At 37.8% G+C, this 19718-nt stretch overlaps 1 protein-coding gene across 5 annotated transcripts; it reads right to left on the bottom strand.

Moving 5' to 3' along the window:
• Nucleotides 1-399: 399 nt before the first annotated feature.
• SH3BP5L (SH3 binding domain protein 5 like) lies at nucleotides 400-18997 on the bottom strand. Of its 5 annotated transcripts, XM_051995665.1 has the most exons (8): nucleotides 18794-18997; nucleotides 17969-18082; nucleotides 16771-16980; nucleotides 6283-6345; nucleotides 5610-5738; nucleotides 4631-4792; nucleotides 3388-3561; nucleotides 400-2510 (listed from the first exon to the last, which is right to left on the bottom strand). In XM_051995665.1, the coding sequence occupies exons 3-8, from the start codon at nucleotides 16954-16956 to the stop codon at nucleotides 2061-2063; spliced, it is 1164 nt and encodes a 387-aa protein (XP_051851625.1). In that variant the 5' UTR covers nucleotides 16957-16980; nucleotides 17969-18082; nucleotides 18794-18997; the 3' UTR covers nucleotides 400-2060. The 5 variants fall into 5 exon arrangements, with proteins under 5 accessions (XP_051851625.1, XP_051851627.1, XP_051851623.1 ...); XM_051995667.1 differs by lacking the exon at nucleotides 17969-18082; XM_051995663.1 differs by having other exon boundaries at nucleotides 16771-18082; nucleotides 18794-18996.
• Nucleotides 18998-19718: the final 721 nt, after the last annotated feature.

The following is a 19718-nucleotide window of genomic DNA, read 5'->3' as shown; positions in this document are numbered from 1 at the left end:
GGGAACAAGGTTATACTACAGGCAGAAAATAATGAAGTCAGCAGAAGATTTGGATGGTAAGAAACTTCTTCAGATAGGCCAAGTTTGTAATGCTGATAGTTCAAATTTCTTGGGTAGCAAAGTTCCATAGGCCATAAGAGGTTATAGATTTCTAGAAAATAAGATTTGTTTGCATACAAATCAGAACACTGGCTAATAACTTTCAATTTACGTATGAGTTACTTCAAAGTTTACAAAACAAAGCTGAATTCGAGGAGGTATAAAGACTATAGTCTAAAACTGGGTAAACAAGTCATTTGAAATCAGTTTGAAGACAGGAAACAAGTTAACACCCCCTCAACCTCCTCTTCTCAGCTCTTCACCATTTCCCTTTGTATACAGACAACAGACAGGAAGAAATTCCAGTGGTATTTTTTATTTAAATAAAATCCTATCAGTCGGTCCCTCCATTTTCAAACACACTCCCCCACCTTTGTTCCACCTCCACCCAATAGTCACCTCAAACACAATAGTCTTCATTATGACCATTTAAGCCTGCCTTGGGGGAGTGACACATAGAACAGGGATTTAAAGTGTAAATCTTTGTTCTCCCAAGGAAATGAGCTTAGTAGGGGTGGGTAAGGGTAGAAGAATACCTGATGAAGTGAGGTAAAGATAGATGAGGGCAAAGGCAAATGGATTCCTCTATGCCCCTAGTCAAACAAGAATGATTTTCCAAGTCTACTAGGTAGGAGGAAGAAGGAAATAATTTCCCCCCCAACCCACAGCCTGGGGATGTGTAAGAATCATTGTGTAGTATAGGTGTGCAGACCTCTCTAGCCTGCGATATCCAAGGAGATTAAGGGGCTTTCATTGCCACATCTTGATCTCTTATCTTCCATAGCTGGGAGATGAGAGGGAGGAGATGGAAAAGAGAAGGAAATAGTATAGCAGCCAAGTCAAGAAACTCCTAGAGGATATAAAAATTTATATAGGAGAGGAAGGGAGAAGGGGACTTAGATCCAGCCCCATCAGTACCTGTTTTCTTACCCATAATTTAGGAAAGATGGTAAAATGAAGAACAGTAGTTCCTAATTCTAACTTTGGCTGTACTGGGCAGCTGGGGAAGAGGATGAGTCACCATCCACTTGTCAGGTAAAGTATGGTGAATCACTACCAGCGAGACTATGGAGGGAAGCCATTTTAATGCTTGGACAACTCACCTCCCTCCCTCCCAAAATGATCTCTCAAATTAGAGACTCCATCAGACCTTTTAAATCTTAAAAAGAATTAGAAGTCGTCAAAGGCTCTCTATAGGAACAGGAACATTGTTTACATGGACCATTAGTGGCCTGGAAACCTAGTCACTCACTGCTAATATGGATTAGGGAGGGAGGATAAGAGTTAGAAATAAATCTCAGATTTATACCCCATTATCCTACAAGATCTGACTTTTTTTGAGTTATATAATAGCCATTAAAAATTAGGGAAAAGGCATCTTGAGTAAATGAACTTATAATGTAAGGTTGCAACTGAGACAGTTTGGGGCAGAGCAAAAAATATATGAATTCCCAGTAGGGTCCAGCAGCACTAGAGGTCTTATTAAGAGAACCTCAAAGAGAGGAATGATACCTATAGAAGGTGTTAGAACCAGGCTAAGGAAGTAAAGAAAATGAGAACAACTCGAGCTTCTATGAATAGTATTCCTCTGGTCAACTTCCTGTCTCTCTGGATAGAGCGAAAGACAGACAAAAATGATAAAAGATGAAAAGATGAAAAAAACATGAAGAGGGAAGAAGACAGAAAATGATATATAGAAGTTAAGAAAGAGTGATGAGAGCAGCCTCTCAGAATAAGAAAGAAGTAAAACCATCAGTGAAAAAGAGACAGGTGCATGAGACAGTGAAAAAAAAAAAAAAAAAAGACTATCACAGAGACAGAGGAAATAGATATAAGGGGCTTTTCAAAATAAAGGAGAAGAAGCACTCAAAGGAAAAAGGACCAAAAAAGTCTGCAAGAACTCCTGAGTGATAACAGGGACAAAAAGGGGAGACGCTTCCAGATCTTTGGGAAAGCGAGGGCTATAAGCTAATGCTTCGTTGGTGACGACCTCGACTCCCACTCCCTTGATCTCCACCCCCCTCAGAACTTAGCTCCTGACCATCCAAGCTGGCATGGTCTGAGAGGCCCCGCAAGTGCTCCACTGAATCACATTTCTGGAGGTCGGAAGCAACTGTGCGAAGGCTTAGGAGACTCAAGGTATCAGGGGCAGGGCCAGGCTCCAGAGTCCCCCTCTCATCCAGATACCCACCCTCTGCTCCCTCAACCCTGACGTCTCCACTATCCCCACTCTCAGGTCCAGCCTCAGCCCCTACAGGGGAAGAACGCCTGCGGACTGGGTCTTGGGGCAAACCCCTGCGACGGGCATGGATCTGCTCGCTGATCTGCTCCAGATTTCTCAGAGCAACTGAGTAGCGGGTCTTTGCCTGAGACACTTGCTGTTCCAGCCCAGTCACCTTGGCCTTGTGTTCCTGAAGGAGGCAAGAACAGAAATATAAGATACCCCACCAACCCAAAACTTTAAGGATCTTCCTGATTCCCTTCCAGCCTCATACTCCCTTCTGCCTCAATTAGGGTCCCTCCCAACTTTAGCTTTTCTTATTCCCTTTCTCCTCTACCAGTTTCTCACTTCTGACATTCTTCCTTCCCCTCACCTCAGTATTTTCTTCCTCTACCAACTTCAAGGAATTCTTCCACTTTTAAATGTGTGACTATCCCATTAGTATGTCAAACTCTCTCCTCTTTCTAAACAATTTTTCCGCATTCCTCCCCTTCCCTACTCATTCCCTTATTCTCTTCACCTAATTCTCTGCTCATTAATCCTACCCTTAATCCCATAATTCTTCTTTGCCTTCTTTATCTGCTCGTCCCTCTCTTCTCTGTCCTTTCCTTCTCCTTATTCTCCTATGTTATTTCCCTCCTAATGGTTTTTCTATGCTTTTCCTTTATGTTTTCCAGAATCTCTTTCACCCTTCCTGTTATACACCAATCTTTTCCTCTTAGCTCTCCATTTCTTCACATTTCCTCTCTTTTTTCTTTTGTCCATCAGAATTCTACATTTCCTTCCTCTCATTTCTCAACTCTTCACAGACCTCCCTTGGCACAATACAGGGTAAATGTCCACTAAATTCACTTCTATCATTGTATGATCATCTGGGATCAAACCTCCAAATCCCTACTTTATTCTTGAATTACCTTGAATAACAAACTATGTGCTACTCATAACATAAACTCATAGCTCACCCTTCCTTTCAACTCCATATTCTATCTTATCTTCAGGTTTGTTCTATGTCCCCTTCTTCAGTTGCCTCTCAGTCTTACCCATGCCAATCTGTCGAGACAACTCACCTCTAATATCTGGTTAAACTGGGCCTTAAGCTCAAAATATGGACGGCTCTTGCCAATGACTCGCCTAAGAGTTTTTTGCAAGGCCTGTACCCGAGCCTCCGCCTGTTGGCACAACCTGGTCACTCGTTGGTGTTCCCGCTCTCCCCGAAGACGTTCTTCCTCTGCCTCGTTCACCTGAGTCCCAAGGGGCAGAAAACACAAAGCAAGAGAAAGACAAGTAGATAGAATCACTCTAAAGGCTTTCTTTCTCTGGCCTCTCTCCAAAAGCTCACCTGTAAGGGACAGATCTGGTACAATTATCATTCTGTGCTAAAGATTTCACTGAGTACAGAATACAGAGTCCCATATTAGACATAGTAAGGAAATACAGGGGAAGGTAATAAGCCTAATGAAAGTCAAGGCAAAAAAACTGCCTCAGCAAAAAAAAAAAAAAAGAAGAGAAAAAAGAGAAAATTTTAATTGATACATGAATGTCAGTTAATATTATTATAAGCTCAAAGAGAGACATTTTAGTAAAATGGAAATAGCACTGAAATCACTAAGACCTGAGTTTGAATTCTGACTCAGGAACTTATTTTCCATATGATAATCCTAGGCAAGTCATTTAATTTGAGCCTGTTTGCTCATCTTTAAAATGGGAATAATAACATTACCACACAGGGATGAAGCTGAAATATGACAATGTATATAAAGTACTTCCCAAATTTTGATGCTCTATGTAAAAGGGAATTATTGTTGCACATAAAATTAATTCAAATACTTACAGATTGACAGAATATTAAAGCTGCTGATAGAGACTGGTGAACAAGAATATAATTAAGAACTCACTAACAAAGATCTAAATAACTGTAGAAGTACAGAGTTATATGCACAAGGATTAAAGTGATGCTAACATAATGGGAGAGATGAATTGTGTGTGATTAATCCTCAAAGAAGTTGCTGGTGAAAAGAAAAATCTGGTAAGAGAGCAATGAATGAAGAAGCTTAGGTCAAAGGAATAACCTAAGTGAGTGCTTGGCAAAAGAGAATAAGGGGTTAGTAAAGAGCTTTTCTGGGTTGAAACAGGGAAGGCAAACTTGGGAAGTCATGAAAAAAAATTCAACTGTAAGGAAAGAGAACGGGAGTGATAAAATAGTGAGGAACAGAATTTAAGGACAAAGGGAAATCAGCTACAAATTAAAGGAAGTTTAAAAACATTTTTTTAATTAAAAAAGGAAAGATTGAAGCTCCTGACTACCCTTACCTTGCAAGTGGCATGGTTAAGCATCTCCTGCCAAGTGGGATCAAGCCGGTTCTTGTCAGCCATGACACCTTGTTCTGCCACAAACACCATCTCTCGAGCAGCATTGTGCATGCTCACAGCCCGTTCATAGCGCAGAGCAGCCTTCTGTGTTTCCTGCTGTGCCTGGAGGGAGGGTGGGGAGCAGTCACAGGAGGGGCCCAGACTTCCTCTACCAAGAAAATCCTGGCTGAGGGAGAGCCCGTCATGAGAAAAGTAGATATATGGTAGAGATTCCCCCTAGGTCTGCCCCAAGAGGACGGCAATCCCATATCCTGTAGAGAGACAGAGTCGGAAGAAATGAGAAGTCAATCTCACTGTCCCTCCTTTTTCTCCTCTTTCTCTACAAAGAGTCTAATTGGATATACATTTCTGTAGAAAAATAGAAAAAAGGAGAGGGGATAAATGAAAGAAGCAGAGACAGATGCAAGAAAAGTGATATGGTATAGTAGATAAAGAACCAGATTAGGATTCAGGAGATTTGGTTTAAATTCCTACCTCAGACATTTTCTAGGATTGTAATCATGAGGAAGTCATTTACCTCTCAGGGCCTCAGTTTTCTCATCTGTAAAATGAGAATAAAAGTACCTACACTATCAGCCTCATAGTGTTGTGAGGAAAGCCCTTTTCAAACTTTAAAGTGACTGTATACACATAAATATAAGGAGAAAAAGTTAGGAAGAGACCTTAAAAATCATCTAGTCCAAACCACTCATTTTACAAATCAAAAATTGAGGCCAAGAGAAGGGAAATTATTTGTCCAAGGCTATCCAGCTATCTACTGACAGGCCAACAGCCCATTCTAGTCTATTCCAAAAACTAAGTACAGGCACTAAATGTGCATATATACAATAAGATTACATGGGTCAGAGCCAGAATCAGATCCTTAGGCTCAGGGGATGACACCGTGTGCTTCTGAGGATAGAGCACCCAATTCCTGTACCTCCTTGGCCAGCCTCCGTGCCTCATAATATGGCCGGGCCTTATCAATGCAGCTTCCCAAATGAGAGCCCTGTGTATTGAGCTTTCTAGCTGACTCCTGCAAGATCCTCCGATATGTGGTCCGGGCCTCCTGTCAACAAGATATAAGAAGTCAAGACGACTGGATAGTCCCCCCTCTAGTTAAACTAAAATTCCCCATTCTAAAAACTGTTTCCTTTTACACCCCCCCCCCAAAAAAAATATATCATGGACACAAGTTGGAAGTATATACGCAGGGGAAGTTATCCTAGATCAAAGGAATACAATATTTAGTTTGAAACAAAAACAGTAATTATTGCTATCTCCATGTTTTCCATAGAAGGCAGCTAAAGAAGGAAAAAAGTTTCTACCTCCATTCCTTCATCTACCCCAATATAAATTTAAGCAAATAAAGAAGGCAAAAGAAAAGAGACAACCAGAGAACAATTATTATGATATTACAGATTTGCTGCTGAAAAGGATCCTAATTTAATTTAATATAACCCATTTAATATAACCCATTCATTTTATAGACACTCAAGTCCTCTGACTCCAACTCCAATTCTCTTTTCACTATTCCATTCTAATCCCTGTACAAGGCATCTCTCAGATTCCTGGGAATTTATCAGGTAGGTGGACAGATAAGGGATGCTCACATCTAGTTGTAGTTCTACTTGGTTTATTTCTTCACTGGCCTGATTCAGGTGTTCTAGCTCCTCCTGTCAAAAGGGAGACGAAGTAAGAGAGATTAGTGAGGTAGGCCCTTAAAAGGTATAAATCCTATTTTGAAAAGTTAAGAAACTTTCTTTGCATTTTTTAGAGAATAAGGTTATTATATTCATACATAGAGTCTTTAAAAATGAGAATGGCAAACAGTGATGTGGACTAAAGGGGGGAAACAGATAGAAGGGGCCTATCAGTCAAAAATTATCTGTTCCCAAAATAGACTATTATTTCTATTTCCCCAGCACAGAAGAAACATTAAATTTCCCCCTCCCCCTTCTTCCCCCCGGCTCAAGATAGGAAAAAGACTTATTTGCCCTATAGGCAAGGGAAGGAGCAGAAAAGATGGAATCTATACATGTCTATGAACAGGCAATAGGATCTCATCCCTTCAAAGACTAAGGGAAAGGTCTCTAGTTTAACAAAGGAAAGGTCTTAAAAGTTCTAACCCATTTTCACCTATATTGACATATCACATCACAAAGAAAATTAGTCAAATGCAACAAGTCAAGCCAGGTCATATGCCTCTTACACATAGAAAATATTTTGTATAAAGTATACCCTCACATGTGAGGAGGTATATGTATATACTTTCCAAATTTTTATATGCATACTTTTTATAATCTTCCTGAACATAAATCCAGAACTGAGATTATTGTTTTTACTAACAAAAAAGGAAACTGGTATCCAGAAAAGTGACTGGCACATAAGGCTTCACTGTTGTTGCTGCTGCTGCTGCTGTTGTTGTTTAGTCACTGTTCAGAAATGTTCTATTCTTGGTGAACTCTTTGGGGTTTTCTTTGCAAAGATAGTAGAATGGTTTGCCATTTCCTTCTCCAGCTCATTTTACAGAAGATAAAACTGAGGAAAATAGGGTTGTTATTAAATGTCTGAAGTTACATCTGAACCCAGATTTTTCTGTCTCCAAGCCCAGTATTCTATTCACTGGGTTAAAGAAACAGGCTTGGAAATGTAAAACAGCCCTCTACCTGCCTGGAGGTCCCTCAGACATCTTAAAACATGTCCAAAACACAACATCTTTCCCTCAAACCCTCCCTCTCTTTCTAACTTACCAATTATGGCTGAAGGTATCCCATCTATACACAAAGAATCTGGGTATCACTCTCCACTTTTCCTTCTTTTTCCCACTCAGTCCAGACCTATTATGTTTACTTTTGTAACATCTCTCATACATGCCCCTTCTCTTCTCTAACACTGTAACCATCATGGTATAAGTCCCTATCACCACAAAACTAGAAAATAGACTTGCAATAACCTGCTCAGGTTTCTTGCTTCTAGTCTCTCCTCATTCCAATCCACTCAGCTGTAAAACTGAGCTTCCTAAAATTCAGATCTAATCATAAAACTGTCCTATTGAATACATTTCAGTGAATCCTTATTACCTCCAAAACTAAAATCCTGTGTGGTTTTTGAAGGTCTAAATAGCTTGGACCTTCCCCCTACTTTTCTAGTCTTCTTATACCTTCCTTTCCTCTATAAACTCTTTAATCCTTTCACACTAACTTCTTTGCTGTTCCTTACACATGACATTTCACCTCCTGACTTCACTCCCTTATGCTAGAATTTGTTTCTCATTTCTTACCTCCTAGTTTCCCTAAAGTTTCTGCTAAACTACCACTTTCTGCAAGAAATATTTCCCAGATTCCTTTAATCTTAGTGATGCATAAGAAGATTTAGATGAACTAATGAAGAGTAAAGTAAGCAGAATTAGAAAACTATATGTATATGTGTATATGTATACCATATGTACATGGTATAAATGGAAAAAATAATCACAAAAGAAAACAAAAGATGAATGCTAGGTAATTACAAAAATTAAACACAACCAATTTAATAATTTTATAATGCTTAATAAATTGATTAGTTTTACTAAAAAAATTTCTTGCTTTTTTATTCTTTGTTGAGAAGAATAATTCAAAGGGAAAAGGTATATTCAGAAATGTAAAAACGAGATATATTTTTTAAATGTTTTAATTTTAGTTAAAACCTAAGTCATAAATAAGTGTGATTTCATAGTCATCTAAAAATGTTTACCATTAACTTCTGTTTATCACTGAGAACAGATGATAGCACCTCATCCCAAATGGAAAAACTCAAAATTGCAAAATAAAACACTGAGGTTTCATCTTAAATCGAGGTTTCATCTTAAATCAATCAGACAAAAACAACAAAAGATGAAAAATGATAAATGCTAGAGAGGCTTTCAAAACATAAGTATACTAATGTACTCTTGATGGAACTAGGAATTGGCTTATTCCTTTTTTTTCTGAGTGGGAATTTTGTTTTTATTATAGCTTTTTATTTACAAGATATATGCATAAGTAATTTTTCAGCATTGACAGTTGCAAATCCTTTTGTTCCAACTTTTTCAAAACCTCCTTTTCCCCACCCCTTCCCCCAGATGGCAGGTTGACCAATACATGTTAAATATGTTAAAGTATAAATTAAATGCAATATATGTACACATGTCCAAACAGTTATTTTGCTTTACAAAAAGAGTCAGACTTTGAAATAGTATACAATTAGCCTGTGAAGGAAATAAAAAATGCAGTTGGTCAAAAATAGGGGGATTGGGAATTCTATGTAGTGGTTCTCCCACTACATCTCCCAGAGTTCTTTCTCTGGTTCAGTTCATTACTGCTCTATTGGAATTGATTCGGTTCATCTCATTGTTGAAGAGGGCCACATCTATCAGAATTGATCATCATATAGTATTGTTGTTGAAGTATATAATGATCTTCTGGTTCTGCTCATGTCACTCAGCATTAGTTCGTGTAAGTCTCTCCAGCCATCCTGCTAGTCATTTTTTACAGAACAATAATATTCCATAATATTCATATACCATAATTTATTCAGCTATTCTCCAATTGATAGGCATTCACTCAGTTTCCAGTTTCTGGCCACTACAAAGAGGGCTGCCACAAACATTCTTGCACATACAGGTCCCTTTCCCTTCTTTAAGATCTCTTTGGGATATAAGCCTAGTAGTAACACTGCTGGGTCAAAAGGTATGCACAGTTTGATAGCTTTTTGAGCATAGTTCCAAATTGCTCTCCAGAATGGCTGGATGTATTCACAATTCCAGCAACAATATATCAGTGTCCCAGTTTTCCCACATCCCCTCCAACATTCCGCATTACCTTTCCCTGTCATTCTAGCCAATCTGACAGGTATGTGTAATGGTATCTCAGAGTTGTCTTAATTTGCATTTCTCTGATTAATAATGACTTGGAGCATCTTTTCATGTGGCTAGAAATAGTTTTAATTGTCTGAGAATTGTCTGTTCATATCCTTTGATCATTTATCAATTGGAGAATGGCTTGATTTCTTATAAGTCGGAGTCAATTCTCTATATATTTTGGAAATGAGGCCTTTATCAGAAATTTTGACTATAAAAATGTTTTCCCAGTTTATTGTTTCCCTTCCAATCTTCTCTGCATTAGTTTTGTTTGTCCAAAAACTTTTCAATTTGATATAATCAAATTTTTCTATTTTGTGATCAATAATGATCTCTAGTTTTTCTCTGGTCATAAATTTCTTCCTTTTTCACAGGAGTCAGATGTAAACTATCCTATATCTTCATTCTTTATGTCTAGGTCATGAACCCATTTTGACCTTCTCTTGGTGTATGGTGTTAGGTGTGGGTCAATGCCTAGTTTCTGCCATACTAATTTCCAATTTTCCCAGCAATTTTTCTCAAACAATGAGTTCTTATCCCAAAAGCTGGGGTCTTTGTATTTGTCAAACACTAGATTATTATTGACTGTTATTATAGTCATTATTACACGTTATTGACTGTTTTGTCCTTTGACTGATTCATTCCTTTTGAAAAAATATTTAGAATTATCATAAAAATATCACTAAAAACTATATACTCTTTTACCGATCAAAACCAGTATTAGGCATATACCATAAGGAGGTCAAAGATAAAGGAAAAAAATCTCCTTTCTCTCTTATACAAAAAATTTTTTAAGTAGGAAAGAACTGAAAAGAAAAGACATGCCCATTGTTTGGAGAATGGGTATGAATGTAATGGAATTATTACTGTAAAGATAAATATGAACTACTCAAAGAAAATATGAATCTGTGTGAATCAATGAACAAAATATGCAAAACCAAGAGAACAATTTACACCATAAACAAAATAGACAATACTGAAAACTATCAAAACACCACCAAAAGATTCAGAATCAATGCAGTGATCAATGTCTTCACTTTATAAAGTGGTGAATTTGTAATCAAAGGACTTCAGATTATAGTTTTGCCATTCATTTCCCATGTGATATTGAGCAAATATATATCCTCTCTAGGGTTCCTGTCTATAAAATTAGGTAGTCCAAATATAGAACTTAGCTTGTTCCTTCAAGCTCTAACTATATGATCCTAGCATCCTAGGATCTTTCCATCTCCCCATTTCCTCCCTTCTCCCTTTCCTTATTTTTTCTAGGTTGTCTATGTTTAGTTATTATTAGAGATGATTTCAACCTTTTAACAGAAAGGAGGTAGGTTACATATTACAAATAAGGCATGCATTTTCCAACATGGCCAATGGATTGTTTTGTTTCATTTTGCATAAATGTACCTATTTATTAAAGGGGAAGGTTAAGGAAGCCACTGAGCAATATAAATAAATAAATAAACAAACAAACAAATGAATAAATAAATAAAACATTTACAAAGAAAGGAAAATAATTCAAAGTTTGTTCTACTATGAGCAGGCCAAGAGTATAATATTGCTAAATCAATCCACAAGGAAATTAAGTCCTAAATATGTGCAAAGCACCATTTAGACACTGCTATTACATTATATTACAAAAATAAAACAATATCTGAATTCATGAAACTTACACTATATCAAGGAAGATAATATGCACACATTTAAATACAAAGTACATACACACAAAAGTAAATATGAAGTTATCTGAATGGGACAGATACTATGGTTGGGAAGAATGGAACAGGAAAAGCCTCAAAAAAGTGGCAACTAAGTAAGCTTTGGCATTGAAGAGAAAATATATTCTTCTGTTACAGAGAATATCAAATACAAAGGCACAGAATTGAGAGATGGAATGTTGTGAGGAATAGCAAAAAAGCCATTTTGTTTGAACGTTATGTGCCTTAAGAAAAATAAAGTAAAATTTATCATGGCAATTGAGGTTGGAACCAAGTTTTATAATAAAAGGCTTAAAATCCATTTGATCCTTAAAAACCAACAGAACTTATTAAGGAAGTGATGTGGAAGGATTTAAAGGATTTATTCTTCAGAAATACCATCATTTTGATACTTTTATAGATGACAGATTAAAGGGGACAGATTTGAGATAAGGAAACAAATTAGGAGATAAACTGCAAGAATTCTGATAAAAAGTAATAAGGTCTTGAACTAGATGGTAGTTATATGTTTGGATAGTAGAGCATGCAGGCAAAAAATACTATAAAGCTATACAGATTGCAGAGGAGAAATCAACAAAGCACGGCAACCAAGTGACAAATGGAGTAAGGAAGAATAAGAAATCAAAGATTACTAGGTTGTGAACCTTAAACCTTAAACATCAGAAGAATGGGATATTCAAAGGGTTAGTTTGATGAGGAAAGATTTTCTTTTTTTAGATATGCTGAATATGCCTATAAGACATCTAATTCAAAACACAGGATGGGAATTCTGTGTCACAGAGCAGAGTCTCGCTATTATCCCAAAACAATTTCTGTTCTCTGTGTATTTCACTCATGTCTTCTCCTTCCAGGTGTGGGGCCATATCTGCCTGAGTATCCAGCTGGTAGAAATCCTGGTATTCAGGACAGCATGAGGCAGGACGGGGTTCACTGCTAAGGCAAGATGAACAGACACTGATCCCACTGAGCAAGGACCAAAAATATAGATCTGGGAGGCATTTTTAATGACAATTAAACCCATGGACACAAAAGAAAAAGTGAATGGTTGGGAAAGGGGAGAGTAGGCATGGGGGCAAGATGAGAAGATTGAGAAGAGCCTAGGATCTTGAGCCAGAAAGGATCTTTTAAGTCATCTACTCCAACTCCTTCATTTTAGATGGGGAATTGAAGCCTAAGGAAGTTAAGTGACTTGCCCAACATCACACAGGTAATAAATGACAGAGTTGGAATCTGAATGCAGGTCCTCTGATTCCAATTCCACCACTCTTTTCATTGTACCATGCTGTTTCCCTATATAACAAGCTCTCTATGCAGTTAGATATGCATGAAATTAGACATTTAATAAAAGCTTTTTAATAATGATAACAGATAAGCAGGGAGGCTAGCATACTTTTTTTTGAATTACAAATTTCTAGCTAATTCTTCAAAAAAATAGAATGATGGCCAGATCAGGATGAAGGGCAGAGCAAAGATAAAGTGGGGTCAGGAAATTTCTGATAACTTGGGATATTCCTCTAATTGTAGGGGCCATTGTTTTTTGGTTTTGGTGACACATACCACTTGACTTTTCAAGCAGAAAACTCTGAGAAACTCAGCTGAAATGGAATGCATGAAGAAAGCTATCTGACTTGGTTCACTTCATTAGTCAATGAGTCAGCAAAGCAGACTGACCTCCCCAGAGCAGGTCAAGCAAATTCCCAGGATGCCAGGATAATTCCTAAAGGCCTAAAGGCTCAAGTCACTCATTTCCCTCTACCAATAAAAAAATGTAAATAGAATAAATTACCTCAAATTACATGGGCATTTGACTCTAAAGGAGTTCCTTATTCAATAGTATAGATAGATAGACAGACAAATAGATAGATGGATTAGATTAAATTATTCTCTGTATAAAAAGCTTGCATTGAACTCTGATTAAAGTAGGAAGAAAATCAGAGATATGGTCGCTCCAAGTCTAGTAGGAAAGAGGAAAAAATCACTAATATGGGAAAAAAAACTCATAAACACACATAAAGCAACACAGCAATAAGAGGAAAGGGGAAAAGACTATTAAAATCCTAATGAGAATGAAAGTAAAGCAATGATCAGTAAATTAAGGAAGATATAGAGTCAGGAAATCTCATATTCCTCAGTTCAAATCTGACCTGTGGTGACCTTGGTCACTTCCTTGTCTTGACCCAGTTTCTCATTTACAAAATGAGAAGAAATAGCAAGCCATTCCAGAATTTACACCAAGAAAATCCTAAAAAGGGTCACAAAGAATAAGCCACAATTGAAATAAATGAACAACAACCTAGAGAAGGAAATCTTGAATAAGGCTTAAAAAAAAGTCTGAGAAGTTGGAAAGAGCATTCCAATTTGGGATTATAGTAAAGGCATATAAACAGATCCAAGAAAATTATTTGCAGGAGATTTAAAAAGATTTAAAGGTATTAAAATGTACATTCAACAACAAAATCAGCTACTGGATACCAATCACTTAGTCTGTATCATTGTTCCCTAGCCACAAACCTAAAGCTCAAACTATCAATAATCCATCAGGATATCAAAATACTTGACCTGTTCAGATCAAAGTACTGAGGTAAAGTAATAAACAATTAATATGAAGGGTTTGGTGACTAGCATTTGGTAATTAGCAAGGTTCCACTGCAAACTCAACTCTCATCTTGAACCAAGTCTTAAAAAAAACTTTCTTATTCCAATTGACCATGCTTTCCCTAAAATTCTTCAATGTGTGCTACCTAATTTAACACTGGTTCCTGCCCTTTTATCTGGTTATATGTCACTTGTTGAAGTCTTACCTTCTCTTTCAAAGATTTCTCATATTTTTTCTTCTTGATTTTATCCCGTATCCTATAAAAAGCATACTTGCATAGCAGATAGAAAACTAGTCTAGAATACTAGAGTGCATATTGTACCAAAAACAAACTGTGACTACTGGCAAAATACTTAAGCTCCCAGTATTTCAGCAATTTTCATAAATTATATGTTTCAAACAAGTAGCTGGATTGCAATAGAGAAGCTTCCATGGTTTGGTTCACCAAACCAGTGAAATCACACATCTGAGCAAGAAGTCTACTTTAGTAATGAAATACGTAAGCAGCAGCCTGATATAATGAGTATATTAGTCTTAGAGTAAAGAAATCAGGGCTTAAGATTTGTCACTGACATTTAGTATCAGTGTGACTGGGTAAATCACAACATTCTTAGACTTGGCTTTCTCATTTGTAAAACAGGGAATATAATACCTGTACTACCCTAACTGACGGGGCTTTGTAAACCTTGGACAGCTATAGAAATCTATATATCTCTCCCATATAGCTTAAAGGGGAACAAAAATGAATAGGAGAAAGGATAGAGATAAAATCTTAGATAAGCTTCTTAGAAAGGCAAAAGGTTATTCTCTCTTCTCTGCAGAACTTTCAAGAGAATCTCCATCAATAAGCAAAGTTTCTTTCTTGATTGTAGACAAAGAAAGAGGCAAAAGGAGCTAAGCAGCACTGCTCATTCAACTATAAAAGAAGAGTATTTTTTCCACGCATATTTGAAGACCCCAAGCCAAAGAAACTAAACAAAGAAACTTAGCTCTAGTTCAGTAAAAATGCATTAAGTTGTTAGGAATAAGAATCATAATATTAAGAGCTAAAAGGAACCTCAAAATCATCTGATCTAATTTTCATTTCATAGAAGAGGAAATTAAGACCCAGAGAACATAAGTAACTATGTGCAAATCATAGTTGGTAGTTGGAAACAGAATTCAGATCTCCCAACTCTTAGGCCAAGGCTTTTTTCACTTGACTCGTGGACTTAAATTTTCTTAGTTCACGAAAGAATTAAGGAATTTTGGCACATTTCATACAATACAATCTAAGTCAATTAACATTTGCAGCAAAATATTAGAGAAAGAACCATTTTATAAAGTGAATAAAATATCAATACTCTGACCTAGCAATTTCATTACTAACCTTATAACTCAAGAGATCATCGATTAAAAAAAAAAAAAATCATCATACACACCAAATATTTGTAACAGTAGATTGTTACACAAAGACTGAGGAATGGCTAATAAATTCTGGCATGACTGTAAGGAATATTACTATACTACACAAAATGATGAATAAGATAAATACAAAGAATGCTAAGACAGTAAAGTAAATAGCCAAGAAAACTACAACTATATAAATTGAAAAAAACACTAACACAAGAATTAAAAGTATGTCACAAAAGTGTATGGGAAGGAGAGAAGGAGGGGAAGGGAAAGAAAGTGAAAGGAGAGGGGGAAACAGGGAAGGGGAGAGAAGAAAGGAAATGGGTAGCGGAAGAGGGAGGGGGAAAGGAGAACTATCTCTTTTATCTTAAAAAAAAAAAAGAAAACCATTTTAAGGATAGTTACCTAATCTTCTGATTCTTTGGTTATCATGACATTTATATAGAAATTTGAATAATGAGGTCCCTCAGAAAATGCTTGTAGGCAGACATTCAAAGATGTGATTAAGTGGCTTCTCAGAAGTTACATCCATAACAATGGGGCCACATAACCACGAAGTTAACTTGGTACACAAAATTAGACTTCCCCTCTCCTTTACCTGCTTCAAAAATGTGCCTGTTCCTGATTCTGTTGGCTCCACTTTGATAGTTCCGTTATACTTAATCCCTTCAGTACTCAGAAATTCAGTTCACATTCTATTCACTTCCAACTGTTCACATATCGCTTCACAAAGAATATTTTACACTGAACATTACCCTCTAGATTTGTAATAAGAGATTCTGTTAAAAGAGAATAGGAAAGGATGTGGCAATGTACTGATAAATGTTTGTCAATTGACTCTATGGAGAAAAAATATATTCACAAGACACTTTTAAACTTAATCTGCATTAACATTTTCTCCATCAATTTAAGTCTAAACAATCAACAAAACAATAATGTAGCATTTACTATGAGATATAAATGTAATTTACAGTAAAAATGTAAAATATTTGTTCTTGAGAACCAGTTCAAGTTGGCTCCACTGTACCCTTGGGGAAAGGAAAAGGAAATATTAAGGATAAAAAATTTCATCTAAACTTATTCAAATAAGAGAAATGTTTCTTGAAGGTAACATAATCCAACATCCCCCCAACCCCAAACATAATAATTTACAAGATCTCTAAACAATGTCAATCCTCTGCCTTGGCTCTTCCAGTGATGGTACACTATATGGTAACAATGACAGAATGCTAAAGGGTTGAAAGGGATCTTGTATATTAGGTAATTATGGATTTTAATTTTAAAGTTGAGGAAACTGAGGCAGCATGTACAGAAAGGTCATTTAGTAAGTCACAAAGTCTTATTTCTTTTCATTCCAAATCCAGCATGAATTTTTCCTCCCCTAGCCAGCTTCACAATATCAAACCAAAATCTCCCCATAACTTCTATTCATTTATTCTAGAATTCCTTCTAAAGAAACAAAGAATTAGTTGAATCCCTCTTCTCCAAGAGAGTTGTTCAACTATTTTCATTTTCTCACCTGTATTCTAGGATCCAGTTCCTCCTCCTCTCTAGGAGATAACTTTGTCTCACTGCTACTGCTGCTTCTTCCTCCTCTTATTTCCTCTGTACTTGGACTCCTAGGGGCCTCATCGTCAACAACCTCTGACTGAAGCTCCCCCTGAGGAGTCTCCCGGCCACCTGGAACCTGTCTTGGCTCAGCCATGCCAACCAGGAAATAGGCAAGGTCCTATTCACAAAAACAGACTAGCATATTGGGACCAGAGACCCAAGCTAGAGCTATTAAGGAGAAGTTTCTCCTTAAAGGATGAAGAAAGGAGGTACAAGGGCTCTTGAGTCCTCAAAAAGGATAAAACAAATTCAAACTGATAAACAAGTTTCTTAGTTTAGCAAAATAATGTCTAGAGGAAAGTCCTTGTTTCCTCGTAAGGGTCCTTCCACTAGAAAAGACTTGGAACACCAGCACTGAGGTAGGGAATAAAAGAGGCCTGGATCCTGGACCAGCAAGTAGTAGCACCATTCAGGTAGGAAAGAGGCAAGGTGCCCCCAGGATGAGGTGGCGTTTGGAGTGTTAAAGTCAAATCTAAATAAAGATAGAAACCCCTGGTTTGGTCTCTGGAGATTTCTGAGAGGAGAGTGCAAAGATTAAAAAACATATTAAAATCAGATATTCAGAGCCCCCAACAATGTCTTCTCCCCAAATGCCATTTCGAGTCCCAATCTCCTCCCTCAACTCTCACCCAATGCTCTTTTAATTTCTTCCTTTCATTTGTATGGTCATCAATCCATACCATTCCCATTTTCTATTCCACTCCCCCTCCTCTCTAATCTCCTCTAACCAAAAAAATCCACCAAATGGAAGCCTTCCTATCTCTTCTCAAAAATGCTAACCTTGAAGGGTCTTCCTCATTTCTGAAGGGTCCTATCTCCTCCTCATCTGCATACCCTTTTTTTCTGAGCTCCTGATTTTAACCAATTTTCTCTTTCCCAAGATTAGCCCAGGTGGTTCTTTTACTCCAGTTCTCCAACACCAGAAGATATTGCACCTCCTTCTCCCTATGTCTTTCCTATTCAAATAAAGCATTCCATCCCTATTTCGCTAACATAATTTCTTTAACGTTATTACCAACCATCTCTTATCTTTTCCAAACCCCTCTTCATTCGTTCCTCCTTGTCTGGAGGGAATGGAGGTAGAGAGTAAGAGAAGAAGCTCTCACCTTCTTTCTCTTCCTACCCCTTTCCTCTAGCTCCTTGCTTTCTCATCCTTTTACCAGACTCCTTCCTCCTCTCTGATCTTCTCCTCGACCTTTACCAGCCGCCTTCTTATGAACCTGATGGTAAAGTATAGTAAAAGGCTTTGAGACTGTTCCATAAGGATAAGCTGAATGAAGAGAGGGACGTTTAGCCTGGAGAAGAAAAGACATGATAACTGTCTTCCAAATTTTGAAGTTTTGTCATAGATTAGAATAGGATTAGACTTGTTTTGTTTGGCATCAAAGAACAAAACTAGGAGCAGTGATGAAAGTCATAAGGGCAAAGTTTTAAAGATAAACTTCCTAAAAATTAGAATTATCCAAAAATGGGCTGGGCTGTCTCAGGGAATAGGAAAGGATGTGGCAATGTACTGATTTTATAGCGTAGGGGTTCCACTCGATAAAAGTCTTCAAAGGCAGTATTGGATGAACACCACTTGGGGAGTTCATGCATGGATTTTCGTTAAGGCAATGGTTGAACTAGATGTTCTTGGGGCCCTTCCACTCTACCATTCCTTCGTCTCTCCTGTCTCAATCATTAATGGCCTTTCTTCTCTCCCTTGGTGCTATAGGTCCCACCTTCCACCCCTCCTCTTCCACGCCCAAAGGATCCTTCCAACACTTCGAGCCCCTAGGTTCCTACGCTTAATTCCCCTCTCTTCCCCAGTACTCTCACTCAGCGCCCTATCCCATACTCCTCCTGCCAAACAACTCCTAGCCCCAAAATATCTCTCAAACAACCCCGGACAAATGCGTAATCACTCCAATACCGCCCGCACCTCGGTTTACCTTTCTGTGTCCGGGGCTTTTCAGTGGCAACCAATCTTCCTACCCTCCCTTCTTCCCTTCCTTCCTTCCTCCCTCCCCTCAACAAACCCGTCCAACCACATAGTAGGGGAGACAGCAAAAGAGGAAATACATCATTGCTTAGCAACTCAACCTCTCCTCACACCTTATAGCTCCGCCCCCAAACACCAATGACTTCCGACTTCCCTGAACCCCCACCCTCCCGTCTAGTCCTCCGCTTCGGCTATGCACTAGTTTTCCGTACAACATGGTACCCACCTACGTGCTCACTTCAAATCACCCGGGACGAGTCTAAGTTATCCTGAGTCTTAAGTGTTGGTAGTGAGAACTGAAAGCTGAGAATGCAGAAAAAAGAGACTGTATTCCCAAAATGGAGCGTTGCTGCTGTATAGCGAATAAAGATAAAGTGCGATCCTCCAGGTTAGTCTTGGGTCGCGTATTGTCACGTCAATAATGCAGAGGAAAAGGTAGGATGTTTCAGGAATTTCCGGCAGCGGTGACGCCACAGAATGGCTCCTGGGGCTTTTGGATGAGCTTTGTGTTGGTAACGGTTGCTTAGTCAATTGTATCAATGAACACGGCTCTAGTGTGGTTTACAGTCGTTTTTATTTTTCCAGGAATTGATCTAGGGGCATGAAAGAAAATCAAGAAGCGTCTGTTTACCTGTATTCAGTGTTGGGTTCAGGGGGATTTCCAAGCTATATTCGAGTTCCGGACAAGTGTCGTGGGTGTCCCAAAAGGTCGGAAACTTAGATAATTTCTAAATCAAGAACCAAAGTTTTATTATACTTGTAAAGCCAATTAAAGCGGGCTAAATTGCAAAAATAGAAAGATAACAAAAAGGCAAGGAGCAAGCAGATAAATTTATAGAGATTTGGGGAGTACAGAACAAAGAACAGGGTAAATG

The sequence above is a fragment of the Antechinus flavipes genome, chromosome 4, assembly GCF_016432865.1.
Source record: "Antechinus flavipes isolate AdamAnt ecotype Samford, QLD, Australia chromosome 4, AdamAnt_v2, whole genome shotgun sequence".
Taxonomy (NCBI): domain Eukaryota; kingdom Metazoa; phylum Chordata; class Mammalia; order Dasyuromorphia; family Dasyuridae; genus Antechinus; species Antechinus flavipes.
The sequence above is the reverse complement of the archived record's forward strand: the minus strand, read 5'-3'. Positions and strand labels throughout refer to the sequence as shown.

Excerpts from the sequence above, each read along its gene's own strand:
- SH3BP5L (XM_051995665.1), bottom strand. The coding sequence starts at position 16,956 with ATGGCTGAGCCAAGACAGGTTCCAGGTGGCCGGGAGACTCCTCAGGGG. Across the intron at positions 6,346-16,770 it reads AACTGGATCCTAGAATACAG|GAGGAGCTAGAACACCTGAA; the intron begins GTGAGAAAATGA and ends CCCTTTTGACAG. Across the intron at positions 2,511-3,387 it reads AGTTTAACCAGATATTAGAG|GAACACAAGGCCAAGGTGAC; the intron begins GTGAGTTGTCTC and ends TGCCTCCTTCAG.